At 44.0% G+C, this 15,000-nt stretch overlaps 1 protein-coding gene across 1 annotated transcript in view; it reads right to left on the bottom strand.

Annotated features, from left to right (window-relative positions):
- Positions 1 to 15,000, bottom strand: part of LOC307081932 (neuronal acetylcholine receptor subunit alpha-3-like) — a gene marked incomplete at both ends in the record, with an annotated part of 19,378 nt that overhangs the window by 3,808 nt on the left and 570 nt on the right. The window contains 5 exons of the mRNA XM_079745304.1: positions 186 to 725; positions 998 to 1,205; positions 1,451 to 1,560; positions 1,659 to 1,703; positions 1,922 to 2,061. Of these exons, the coding sequence (XP_079601430.1) occupies positions 186 to 725; positions 998 to 1,205; positions 1,451 to 1,560; positions 1,659 to 1,703; positions 1,922 to 2,061 (1,043 nt within the window). The remainder of the gene's footprint in view (positions 1 to 185; positions 726 to 997; positions 1,206 to 1,450; positions 1,561 to 1,658; positions 1,704 to 1,921; positions 2,062 to 15,000) is intronic.

Genomic DNA, 15,000 nt, shown 5'->3' with positions numbered 1-15,000 from the left:
ATCCCCCCCACCGTCACACTGTCACGCCTTATGCCTCCTCCTCCTCCTCCTCCTCCTCCGGCTGCCAGGCTGTTCTTCCTCTTCCTAGCTCCTCCCTGGCTGCTGGCGACCACTCCTCCTCCACCTTCGCCTCCTCCACCTACCGCCCCTTCTCCTCCTCCTCTTCCTCGTCGCCGGCCCCCCGCCTCCAGCCCGGTGAGGGCGCAGAGAGGGGGGCTGCAGCCCACGTCGAGGGGCCGCCTCATGAACATCACCCGGGGCAGGACGTCCAGGAACACGGCGCGCACCCAGGCCGGCATGGTGTGGGTCATGGGCGTGCGGTAGTGCACGTTGAGCACGAACACGGTGATGACGATGCTGAGCGTGACGAAGATCATGGTGAAGAGGAGGTACTCGCCGATGAGCGGGATGACCAGCGAGGTGGACGGGATGGTCTCGGTGATGACCAGCAGGAACACGGTGAGCGACAGCAGCACGGAGATGCACAGGGTGACCTTCTCGCCGCAGTCGGACGGCAGGTAGAAGACCAGCACGGTGAGGAAGGAGATGAGCAGGCAGGGGATGATGAGGTTGATGGTGTAGAAGAGGGGCAGCCGGCGGATGTAGAAGGAGTAGGTGATGTCCGGGTAGATCTCCACGCAGCAGTTGTACTTGATGTCGTGCTTGTAGCCCGGCGCGTCGATGATCTCCCACTCGCCGCTCTCCCAGAAGTCCTTGAGGTTCACCTTAGTCAAGATTGAGTCAGTGACATTAAACATTGAACTTCACAAGATAATCACTTTTTACTTCAGTAATGAATAAGAAGTCAGTAAGTTTGAGAAGTAAAATATAATAACTTTTGTAATCTGGTATGGTTCAAGATGCTAAGGCTGTGAGTAAAATACGTTGTACCCATACTATATAAGATAACAGCGTCAAACATTCAAATCTTTACAGTGGAATGTGCACAGCAACTCAACACTTTGGGAGTTTGTAAAGGGGAGGGGCATTGACCTACCTTAGAACCAATGAGAACCAGGTCTATGTTTGCCTTGTCATAGGTCCATGACCCAAACTTCATGGAGCAGTTCTGGTAGTCGAAGGGGAAGTAAGTGATGTCCATGGGGCAGGAGGACTTGAATATGGCCGGAGGAACCCAGGTGATGGTGCCATCAAACTTCAGCAGGGCCTTGGTCTTGTCCTCCACCAGGAAATCCCCCACAGCACTGAGAGAGAACATGAGATTGGGAGACAAATGTATGCGTTCATAAGACTGTAAAAGTTATAGATAAGGGTAAGATAATATGAAAAGGGATCATCAAATACTGATTTCAGGCTTTTCATTCCCAACATTATGGTGTGAAATGTTCAACACAAAAAGACCCATCCCAGACAAAGACAGAAAAGACAAAGTCAAATACAAGGCGCTTGGGGTTTGAGTTTCCTGGGTTGTTAACCAAAAAGCGCTTACTTGTTGTACAGAACAATATCTGGTCTCCAAATTTTGTTGGAAGGAACTCGAATGAACTCGATTCCGTCATAATCCACAGGGGCCCATTTCAGCTTGTAGTCATTCCAGATCTAAAATGCAGTTGACAAAGGCCATCATAATATTGAAGCATATAACTGAAAGCGTTGCCTGCCGGGCTATTACCACAACATTTGAAATCTTCACTCACATGTCTCAACCACAGGTTGGTCTCCATGATCTGGTTGACCTCATCCTACAAGGACATCAGTGGGACCCGTCAGACAGCAACAGGAAATAAAAGGTAGTAAATAAATGAATGGATGGATGGATGGATGGGTAGATGGATGGATGGATGGATGGAGGGAGGGATTGGTATATGGGTAGAGGGAAGAATGGGTTGGTTGATAGATGGACAGATGGATTTTATTGCAACAATGATGCAAAACCCTGGAGATGGTCCTGATCTCTTACCACTTTCACCAGTTGGGATATGGAGACTTGAAATGCCACCATGACTGGATCCGATACATTCTCCACAGGTCTGATGAACTGGTTGTACTTTCGGAACAACCTCCGAAACAATCTGTCTTCCCCTTTGGATGAACAGCAGCCTGAGATCCAACCAGTGAGGCAGAGACAGCGGACATTTTGTAGTCAAGTCATTCAAGTCAACGTGATACAAAAAATAGGTAAACTAACCAAGCAATGAAACAACCACCTGAGAATACATTACTGCAAGAGGAGGATATTTGACATACACGCAGAAAGAAAAACACCCGTCAACAAGCCCAAAGTCCATCAATATTATCAAAATTAACCTTGTTTCCTCCTCATTTGAGCCAAACCCTTGAATGCTTTTAGCAGATCTCTCAGCACTGGACCTTTAGAGACTGAGAGGCAATAGCTTCTGTTAGTGTGTGTGTGTGTGTGTGCATGTGTGCGTGTGTGCGTGCGTGCGTGCGTGCGTGCGTTCGTGTGTGTGTGTGTGTGTTTTTGTCTGCATGTGTGTTCTTGTGTGTGTGTGTGTCTGTGTGCGTTCATGCATCCCTTCATGTGTGTTTCCAGTTTTTCCACTTATCCTTTTATATCCCTTTGTTTATTCTGGTTAGCTGGACATGGCCTTCTCCAAAGGACTGGAGCTGGATTAGCCCTCACACCAACCCCCCACATCCCTCACTGTCCAAGTCTTCAGCAGAGGCTTCAGTGTAGAGAATAGAGTTTAGACACAGGTTATAAACACATACCACTACAGTAAACGTTTATCCACTGCCAAATATGCCCGTCTTATGCACGCCTTTTTCCCGGCATGGGAAAAAGGTTTACACTAACCAAGGTAATTTACTGGCTTGATTTCGCACCCCAATTTACCCTCTCTACACATACCCTACACATATTGGCGATTTCATTCTGATGTAAATGCGATTAGACGGATGAGCGGTTCCAGGGGTGAGACTTTGGTAGGGGTGTTGCTGCGTTGTCTCTACAACAGAGACAACGCAATGATATCAACATGAGTAGTTCTAACTGGAGAGACAGGGAAATCAGCGTGCTGCTGACCATTATGGGAGAAAAGGAGATGCAGTCACATTTAACAAAGACGGGGAAAGATGGTGCAGTCTACGAGAAAGTACCAGAGGAACTTTCCTTACAAGGCTATTGTTGGGATAAAAACATGTGGTCAGCCAAATAAAGAATATGTTGGCGTTTTTGCACTTTTAAATAGTTAATCACGATTGTAGCCTACACTCAGATGTATAGTCATTCTTGCATGCGAGTGTCTTGAATCATAAAAAAATTAAAACATTTGGATTATTCAAATTATTCTAAAGAGGTCTACTCGCCAGTGAACCAAGAATGCCAGCTCTGTGACGAAGGGGGATTTACCCCCCTCAGTTTTACACAGGCAAGGAAGGGAAATTGCCGGCTTGGCAGTGTAAAAAGGCCTAGTAATACACACATACCACTACAGTAATACACACATACAACTACAGTAATACACACACACAACTACAGTAATGCACACATACCACTACAGTAATACACACATACCACTACAGTAATACACACATACCACTACAGTAATACACACATACCACCACAGTAATGCACACATACCACTACAGTAATACACACATACCACTACAGTAATACACACATACCACCACAGTAATGCACACATACCACTACAGTAATACACACATACCACTACAGTAATACACACATACCACCTCAGTAATGCACACATACCACTACAGTAATACACACATACCACCACAGTAATACACACATACCACCACAGTAATGCACACATACCACTACAGTAATACACACATACCACTACAGTAATACACACATACCACCTCAGTAATGCACACATACCACTACAGTAATACACACATACCACCACAGTAATACACACATACAACTACAGTAATGCACACATACCACTACAGTAATACACACATACAACTACAGTAATACACACATACCACTACAGTAATACACACATACCACTACAGTAATACACACATACAACTACAGTAATACACACATACCACTACAGTAATACACACATACCACTACAGTAATACACACATACCACTACAGTAATACACACATACAACTACAGTAATACACACATACCACTACAGTAATACACACATACCACCACAGTAATACACACATACCACCACAGTAATACACACATTCTACTACAGTAATACACACATACCACTTCAGTAATGCACACATACCACTACAGTAATACACACTTACCACTACAGTAATACACACATACAACTACAGTAATACACACATGCCACTACAGTAATAGACACATACAACTACAGTAATATACACATACCACTTCAGTAATGCACACATACCACCACAATAATACACACATACCACTACAGTAATGCACACATACCACTACAGTAATACACACATACCACTACAGTAATACACACATACCACTACAGTAATACACACATACAACTACAGTAATACACACATACCACCACAGTAATACACACATACAACTACAGTAATGCACACATACAGTAATACACACATACAACTACAGTAATACACACATACCACTACAGTAATGCACACATACCACTACAGTAGTACACACATACCACCACAATAATACACACATACCACCACAATAATACACACATACCACTACAGTAATACACACATACCACCACAGTAATACACACATACAACTACAGTAATACACAGATACCACCCTAGTAATTCACAGATACCACTACAGTAATACACAGTAATACAGATTTCCTCAGTACTACTATGAGGTTGCATGTTACACTATAAAAATAAAAAAAAGTTTATCATTTTTAAGTAGATAATAATCATTTCAAAAATGTTGTCTGAATGTCCGTCTTAAATGGTTCATTTGGGATCCAAATAAAACGACTCACGGGTTTTCAGACTTTGAAGCCAATTGCTACTGGTTCAAGTTCAGTTCTGATATAAAAGTTGTCTAGCTGCTATTGGATTCCACTGAGACCAGACCAGGCCATCTGAGGTGCAGAACTATTCCACTAGCCTCCATGTTCTGGGGAAAACCTTCCAGAGACATCCAGGAAATGTGTTAGGCAGCCAGGCTCGGACCGGAAGGGGGAGCCTCAGGTAAGGCAGTTTATATTCAAGGTTGAGTTGTTCCCATTGACTGTATCACCTGGAGTCTGCTCTCCATACCCATCAAAGAAAGGAGCCCTTCAATAACATTTAAGAAGGTTTGATCCAGCCGACATCCAGTAAAACAGGTTCGCCTGGAGCGCAGAGGAAGCCTCCTCAGGGCCCTTGGCGAGTGAGTTCAAGAAACTTAATGAAGCGCTCTCCTCCTGAGACACTTTGGGTCAGTCCACGTTGACAGCAACCATAAAAAAAGCAGGCTGCCTCTCTCCCTCCGTCGGCTGTTTAAGCCTCTGACCGGCGGAGGGAGTGAGGGTAATTATAATCAGCCTGCTAATTGGAGCTTTTGTTCTCTGTGAGAAAAAGTCACTCTGCCTTTTTCTTCATGCTGCTGTAAGTCAATCCCTGGACACTTTCTCCTTAAGAGTGTGCTAATTATAACCTTTGGACCTTTTCTTACTTATTGTTTCACTTGGAATGGAAGACGTTGGCGTGTGATTACCTTTACCCAGACTGCAACCAGGCCCACTCTACACCGACAGCAGTGGGACCCTGATCTACAGGCATTAGATAAAGTGGCTGGTCTTTGGTTAGAATGTGTTTTTACATGAGATCGATATGAGTCTAGGTACAGTTTTGCTAGCTATAATTGTACCAAATCCAGATGTTGTTGAGAGTTGATAGGGGCTGTCTGGACTGCAGCAGCCCTGGTTGACATAGCAGAACCTCTTGGGGGGGAGTGTGCATGTGTGTGTGTGTGTGTGTGTGTGTGTGTGTGTGTGTGTGTGTGTGTGTGTGTGTGTGTGTGTGTGTGTGTATGTATGTGTTTGGAAAAAGCATGACAGTTGAAGGCTTGAGAAGAGGAATTGGGAGACAAAGTTAGACCAAAGGACCAAAGGACCCTATAGCGTGCTAATACACCATCTCCAAGATTGAATAATTCAACATGTCAACCAAGCGATAACACAAAGTGTATACTGCACTTTGTTGTTGCACACACACACACACACACACACACACACACACACACACACTTACACACTTACACACAGTGTGTGTGTGTGTGTGTGTGTATGTGTGGTGTATGTGTGTGTGCGTTGGTGTGTGTGTGTATGCGTGTATGTGTTTGTGCGTTAGTGTGTGTCTGCGTGGGTGCGTGTGTTTGTGTGTGTGTGCGCGTTAGTGTGTGTGTGCGTGGGTGCATGTGTTTGTGTGTGAGTGTGTGTGTGTGTGTGGTGTGTGCTTGTGTATATGTATGTGTGTGTGCGTGGGTGCGTGTGTTTGTGTGTGAGTGGTGAGATGATCGATTGTGTAGGCAGAAAAATGAACGTTAAGACAAGAGGGAGGAGAGCGGGGCAGGAAGACTCACAAGGTGCAAAGTGACTTTGTGTTTCACCCCCTCACCCGTCCACTATGACAGTATGATTGGATGAGTCGTGTGAATGAACCCACATTGCTCCCCAAAGACGCGGCCCTTTGGCCATGGCATTTATAAGTACAATGTTCAATATCGCTTTCGTACATCTCAGTAGAACCCACACTCCGTTTGTCTTGGTGCCATTGGTGCGTTACCACCCAATGACAAAAGGCCAAACACCTCTTATCCAAAAAGCACCCGTCCTGTATAAAACATCTCCAAACACCTCAACCCAAATGTGGAGAAATGTCCCACACCCTGCTGCTCCACGTCAGCCTCAGGCTGCTGTCGCTGAGAGGATTGATTTTAGAATACGTTTCTCCTCCCATAAGGCTCGGACACAGGTCCTCTAGCAAGGAACATGCGTCCATTCCCCATCCTCCAAACTAGAGCACATCTTTGAGTCCGGGCTCTTGCACACTGCAGCAGCTGAAGAGATAAGCTGCGGTGCCCAGTTTTATCAGAGCGATCAATTAAAAATCAGACATCATCACCTTCTGTTGTTTTTAAATGTGTTGATTTGTTATTCCCTGTATGACCCCACTCAGTTGTCTTATCTATAATTTACTGTTGTTCTGTGTACCGTATTGCGAAGCACTTGATTGCCTGTTGCATTGTTACCGTAAAAAAAATGCAATATAAATAAAGATATTGTTATTCTTTTCCTCTACTCCTGGAGCCACAGGGTTAATTAGCTTACAGCAAAGGACTGTCTAAACAAATGAGAAACTGTCATATAGCCAACTAGCTTCAAAGACACGAAAAGAAGAAGAAGCAGGGTTAATTAGCTTTCAGCTACTTTAGCTCAATGAGAGATGTGATGCAGTGTGTACGGGGTTGGGAGGGAACCAGTCCGTGCTTATTGACTGGTTAAAGTCTGCCTGTCTGCCTGTCTGTCTGCCTGTGCCTTTCTGTCTGCCTGTCCCTTTGTGCATGCACCTTTCTGTCTGTCACTGTCTGCCTGTAGTTGTCTGCCTGTACCTGTCTATCTGTGCCTGTCTGTCTGTCTGCTTGTGCCTGTCTGCCTGCACCTGTCTGTCTACCTGTACCTGTCTGTCTGCCTGTCCCTGTCTTCCATTTGAACCCTGGTCTCTGAGGGCTTCCAGAGGAAACATGAGCTTGGATCATCTTCGGCGGTGGTGTGACCAGTGAAACACGTCTGGCTGTCTACACGTCAATATAACGTCTATTCACATCAATATAACGTCTATTAACGTCAATATAACGTCTATTCACATCAATATAACGTCTATTAACGTCAATATAACGTCTATTCACATCAAGATAACGTCTATCCACATCAATATAACGTCTACTAAAGTCAATGTAAAGTCTATTCACATCAATATAACGTCTATTAACGTCAATGTAAAGTCTATTCACATCATTATAACGTCTATTAACGTCAATGTAACGTCTATTCACATCAATATAACATCTATTCACATCAATATAACATCTATTCACATCAAGATAACGTCTATCCACATCAAGATAACGTCTACTAAAGTCAATATAACGTCTATTCACATCAAGATAACGTCTATCCACATCAAGATAACGTCTACTAAAGTCAATGTAAAGTCTATTCACATCAATATAACGTCTATTAACGTCAATGTAACGTCTATTCACATCATTGTAACCTCTATTCACATCAATATAACATCTATTCACATCAATATAACGTCTATTAACGTCAATGTAACGTCTATTCACATCAATATAACGTCTATTAACGTCAATGTAACGTCTATTCACATCAATATAACGTCTATTAACGTCAATGTAACGTCTATTCACATCAAGATAACGTCTATCCACATCAATATAACGTCTACTAACGTCAATGTAAAGTCTATTCACATCATTGTAACCTCTATTCACATCAATATAACATCTATTCACATCAATATAACGTCTATTAACGTCAATGTAACGTCATTCACATCATTGTAACCTCTATTCACACCAATATAACATCTATTCACATCAATATAACGTCTATTAACGTCAATGTAAAGTCTATTCACATCAATATAACGTCTATTAACGTCAATGTAAAGTCTATTCACATCAATATGACGTCTATTAACGTCAATGTAACATCTATTCACATCATTGTAACCTCTATTCACATCAATATAACGTCTATTCACATCAATATAACGTCTATTCACATCACTATAACGTCTATTCACATCAATATAACGTCTATTCACATGAATTGAAAGACTATTCACATTAATATAACGTCTATTCACATCATTGTTGCATCCAATATCTTTAGGACATTGACTCCATGTGCGATCACATGATGTTTAGATTTACACAATTGGAATTAATAATAACCACCATTTGTGCAATAAATCATCATATAACTTATCGATGTCCCGATAATTCTCTGCCTCTGTAACCGACACTCTGAATTTCCCTCACTCACATATCATATTATCACTCAAATATCTTATTATCTGGTGGGAGCTGTGTCATCACTGTATTATTCTTTTTAACCATGTGTCCCGTGGATTCCTGAGCTCGCTGCTTGGCTCACAGAGACGATCCAGAACCAGAGAAGCCATATCAGGATGACAAAGAAAGTGTGCATAACAACCAAGAGCATTAAACTATGCAGAATGACATGGCAGCCAGTAAAGAGGTTGTAATGTGGATAAAATTAATGTAGAAAATCCGAAGGCAGAATGGGGAGAGAGAGAGAAGAACAGAAGTACATGGAGACATCACCTCTCACCCTCCAGACATTACCTCTCACCCTTCTGTGACTAAGCTGTCTCTCTTCCACTCCAGCTCTTCCCCTTCTGTCTGTCTCTCTCTCTGACTGTATAACTTCATCCACAAGCGTGACGCAGTCTGTCCCCAGCTCAGAACATGGGGAAGGTCCCAAGGGTGTCTGCGTTTGTGTTAGTCTCTGTGTATCTGCATGTGTGTGTGTGTTTGTGTGCCTGTGTTTGCTGTGTGTGTGTGTGTGTGTGTGGACAAGGAAAGTTAAGTTGTGAAGTCATGAAATCGTGTTAAGAAGATCCTCAAGCAGCACAGTCCTTAAGCCAAATGGATGTACATAAACACACGCAAACAAATATACACAAACAAACACACACACATACACAGTACCACATCATGTCAGTATTAATAAATCCAGCGCTACAGGGAAAGCAATGTGTGTGTGTGTCTGTGTGTGTGTGTGTGTGTTTGCAGTGCTTCGATGGCCCACAGTGTTTTAAGGGAGGCCATTAGGCTCGATGAGGCTGGCAGAGGCAGCGGTGCCGACATGCTCCACAACTATAGGACACCTGCAGGGAGCCTCGTCTCACACACGTCTGTGACATTGACCCACTTTACAACAGGCTCACACTGTGTTGTACAAGTTGGTCCACAGCGGAAAACCTATCAGTTTCGGCTGAAAATTGTGAGCTGACGGAGTTTCTCTGGCCTCTTCGCTCTGTCGACCTGCCTCGTTTCTGTCTACAAAAACGAACAACATGGCTGACATTTATTTAATTCCCGGTGGAAAGTGCAATACTTTGATATCTTAAAAAAAAAGTGGAAAGTGCAATACTTTGATATCAACATTCAATGGTGGCACAGCCACCATTGAATGTTGTACGTCCTGGCACTTGTACATTGCACTTATTCAAGGTACTTAATTGTGTAGCATCTACAGTAGCTGCTATCGCTGCTTTACACTGGAAATGGGTTAGCCTAGCGATTGTAATACTTACACTTGGTTCTATGAACATCTTTACTGTACCGACAGCGATATATTGTTTCACTTCTTATGACAAATGTACTTATTGTAACAAATGCACTTCTTGTAAGTCGCTTTGGATAAAAGCGTCTGCTAAATGCCCTAAATGTAAATGTAAATGTAAATCTTGCGATAGTTGATAGCATAAAAATGGGTTTTAAAAACATTTCTAGCGAGAAATGGTATACTGTTCCGGTTCCGGTACCGGTTACAGTTAAGGTTACGTTTACCATTAGGGCTACAGTGACTGTTACGTTTAAGGTTACGTTTACGGTTCTCTTCCCAATATGAGGAGTTGGGCTATGGAGCCCACTGCGTCCCATTGAGTCTCCTTGCTGCCCTCTGTCCTAGAGGGGTTTGGTTTGAGTCTCCTTGCTGCCCTCTGTCCTAGAGGGGTTTGGTTTGAGTCTCCTTGCTGCCCTCTGTCCTAGAGGGGTTTGGTTTGAGTCTCCTTGCTGCCCTCTGTCCTAGAGGGGTTTGGTTTGAGTCTCCTTGCTGCCCTCTGTCCTAGAGGGGTTTGGTTTGAGTCTCCTTGTTGCCCTCTGTCCTAGAGGGGTTTGGTTTGAGTCTCCTTGCTGCCCTCTGTCCTAGAGGGGTATGATTTGAGTCTCCTTGCTGCCCTCTGTCCTAGAGGGGTTTGGTTTGAGTCTCCTTGCTGCCCTCTGTCCTAGAGGGGTATGGTTTGAGTCTCCTTGTTGCCCTCTGTCCTAGAGGGGTTTGATTTGAGTCTCCTTGTTGCCCTCTGTCCTAGAGGGGTTTGGTTTGAGTCTCCTTGTTGCCCTCTGTCCTAGAGGGGTTTGGTTTGAGTCTCCTTGCTGCCCTCTGTCCTAGAGGGGTTTGGTTTGAGTCTCCTTGTTGCCCTCTGTCCTAGAGGGGTTTGGTTTGAGTCTCCTTGCTTCCCTCTGTCCTAGAGGGGTATGGTTTGAGTCTCCTTGCTGCCCTCTGTCCTAGAGGGGTTTGGTTTGAGTCTCCTTGTTGCCCTCTGTCCTAGAGGGGTTTGGTTTGAGTCTCCTTGTTGCCCTCTGTCCTAGAGGGGTTTGGTTTGAGTCTCCTTGCTGCCCTCTGTCCTAGAGGGGTTTGGTTTGAGTCTCCTTGCTGCCCTCTGTCCTAGAGGGGTTTGGTTTGAGTCTCCTTGCTGCCCTCTGTCCTAGAGGGGTTTGGTTTGAGTCTCCTTGCTGCCCTCTGTCCTAGAGGGGTATGGTTTGAGTCTCCTTGCTGCCCTCTGTCCTAGAGGGGTTTGGTTTGAGTCTCCTTGCTGCCCTCTGTCCTAGAGGGGTTTGGTTTGAGTCTCCTTGCTGCCCTCTGTCCTAGAGGGGTTTGGTTTGAGTCTCCTTGTTGCCCTCTGTCCTAGAGGGGTTTGGTTTGAGTCTCCTTGCTGCCCTCTGTCCTAGAGGGGTATGGTTTGAGTCTCCTTGCTGCCCTCTGTCCTAGAGGGGTTTGGTTTGAGTCTCCTTGCTGCCCTCTGTCCTAGAGGGGTTTGGTTTGAGTCTCCTTGCTGCCCTCTGTCCTAGAGGGGTTTGGTTTGAGTCTCCTTGTTGCCCTCTGTCCTAGAGGGGTATGGTTTGAGTCTCCTTGCTGCCCTCTGTCTTAGAGGGGTTTGGTTTGAGTCTCCTTGGAATTCATTTCCTGGTTGGAAGAACTCCATCAACCCCCTGGTGAACTCCCACCAGCGGCCAATAGAGGAAGGGCGGGGCGGGGCCACACGTTGAACTGGATCTTTAGTTTGGTTTATATTTTGTCATATAAAGCACTCAGACTGCCAGTGTTTGATTTTGATTTGACCTACCATCTTTGATAGATGTCCTTTCAGGAAAGGAGAGGCTCTTTGTAATAATAATAATAATAATAATAATAATAATAATAATGGTAAAAAGGGTTTTCACTACGTAAATACAAATGTTTTCATCCTCAGCAAGAGAAGACCTAATTGAAGTTCCTATAACATAGGCAACTTTAGTCCATACAAAGCAATATTGTCATGGGGTTTAGTGAAATGGCAGCAGCAATAGCAGCCAGTAATATACCTACACTGATCTACACTCTCATTTCGGCAGCAAAGCGCATCCTTTCCTGCATCCAAGCTTCCCTATCCGACTGCCAAACCATACAGCAATCCTATGGATGTCTGATCAGCAGGAGAGGAGAGAACCAGCTCATCCTGGATCCTAGGAGACATACCTTCCATAGCCCACTAATCTGACCATTGTTTGGGGAGTGTGCGTGCTGTGTGTGTGTGTGTGTGTGTGTGTGTGTGTGTGTGTGTGTGTGTGTGTGTGTGTGTGTGTGTGTGTGTGTGTGTGTGTGTGTGTGTGTGTGTGTGTGTGTGTGTGTGTGTGTGTGTGTGTGTGTGCGCGCGTGAGTGTGTGTGTGTGTGTGTCAGATTAATACATGCAAGCCCACACACTCAGTGAAGGGTGGACAGATTTTGGGTAAAGAACTAAATTTGTTGCAGGGTTTTCACAGTTCTAACTTATTATTATGTAGCTAATGCAAAAGTTAATTCAGGAAGCCCACATTCCTCTTCTATTTCTCATCGATCTATGTCTGGGTTTTAAATTCAAACACTGTTGGGGGGCCCCTCCCCTTCATCTCTCAACCAATGAAGACCTTGTGCACTAATATGACTACATTGTGCATATTAGTGTATATCTACATGGCTCCTTCATGCTGCTGTCTCTGTTTGAAGCCTTCCTGCATTCCTTCACCTCTGGGACTCAGCTCAACCTGTTTATTGAGAGAGAGACGAAGTCCTCCAGACCTCCATCCAGTCCCACCACCAGCCCCTTCCAGACACCATCAGGGGGAACTCATCTTCTGGCGTACCTCATTTAGTCCTCAGACTAAATACTAGTCTCTCATATTTAATATATTTAACTGCAATTTACAAATCGTACTTTATTATTTTTTAAAATTTTTAAGCAATACATTTCTGATTGTATCCAATATATTTTTCACTATAAATAGCTGCACACTCTCATTGACAATGTTAACAGAGAGAGAGAGAGAGAGAGGGAGAGACAGAGAGAGACAGAGACAGAGCGAGAGAGAGAGAGAGACAGAGAGAGACGGACAGGTGGACAGAGAGAGAGAGACAGAGATAGAGACAGAGACAAAGAGACAGAAAGACAGAGAGAGAGAGACAGAGACAGAGAGAGACAGACAGACAGACAGAGATAGACAGACGAATAGAGAGAGAGAGAGACAGACAGAGAGACAGAGAGACAGAGAGACAGAGACAGAGACAGAAAGACAGAGAGACAGACAGACAGAGACAGACAGACGGAAAGAGATGGACAGACGGATAGAGAGAGAGAGAGAGAGAGAGAGAGAGAGAGAGAGAGACTGAGAGAGAGAGAGAGGGAGAGAGATGATTTGAGATGATTGATTACTGATTATTAGTAAACTATAATGCGTTTTATGTAGCTTTTCATTTCATTAATTTTAAGGCTTTTTTTTTGTATATGTACATACATATATATGTACATACATAACATAACATACGTATATCTGTATGTTATGTTATATTGTTACAGGTTGATATATGTACATATTGTTCTGACGTTCTCTATTGTTATTATTGTAATATTTGTAATAATGTGATGCTTTGGCAATACTGTTTGGATTACCAATAGTCATGCCAATAAAGCTTTTTTGAATTTTGATTTTGAATTTGAGAGAGAGAGAGAGAGCGAGAGAGAGAGAGCAGTGTCATTCGGGTACACATTTGTCTTCGCCTTGACTCTGAGTGTCTTCCAATCGACCATGAGTGTCTCACACACTCCAGTAGGTGTGAAAAGAACTGTCCTAGATCGTGACCGACGACCTCTTCCCCTGGGAGGAACGGCATGCTGGGAAACAATCAGTCACACAAGCACCTGCCCAGTCTGCTAAGGGTTAGGGCTAACTCTAACCTGTATGCCGTTATGCTTAGACTTCATCTCTGAGTCATGCAATACTTGGGCATTGGGCCTTTCAGGGCCCACTTTGATTAAGGACCACAAGACTAATTAGGTCCAAACACAGCTCCCATCAGGTATTACCTTTAGGTGGTATTACCTGTCTAAAGGTAATACACAGTTACTTTTAGACAGGTAACAAGAAAACCTTCAGGTATATGATCATACCTGACAATACGGCTACATTAATGAACCACTCATTCAGCGTTACCAGCTGTGACCAGGTGTGACCAGCTGTGACCAGGTAAACCAATGTTTGGTTATTTCAGTTGAGCAGTTTTCTCCTCCTCCCCTGGTCTGACAGAGGTCCCTTGAAAGTATCTTAAAGTACACTGAACTACAACAGCAATGGGTGATATTCAATAGTACATGGAAAAGGGGAGGGATGTAGGAAGGTAGGAAGGAAAGAAGGCAGGGAGGGAGCAACAAAGGTAGGAAAGAAAGAAAGAAAGAAAGAAAGAAAGAAAGAAAGAAAGAAAGAAAGAAAGAAAGAAAGAAAGAAAGAAAGAAAGGAGTGATTGCAGAAGGAAAGACAGAACAGATGGAGGCTGAAACCAAAGACTCACACGTTTGCCTTAAGTATTTAAACAGAAGGGGGCTGAATGGGACTACTATCGTGGTCAAACTAGACCTATCCCCAGCAGCCATTTGTATGAAGCTCATATGACATAATCGGTGACAGTTAACGAGCAGTTAACAGCAGAATGGAACCGGGAGTCACACGTGGCTCAGCTGCTCTGATGCC

This window comes from Pollachius pollachius, assembly GCF_949987615.1.
Source record: "Pollachius pollachius genome assembly, chromosome: 10".
NCBI classification, from domain to species: Eukaryota; Metazoa; Chordata; class Actinopteri; order Gadiformes; family Gadidae; genus Pollachius; species Pollachius pollachius.
The sequence above is the reverse complement of the archived record's forward strand: the minus strand, read 5'-3'. Positions and strand labels throughout refer to the sequence as shown.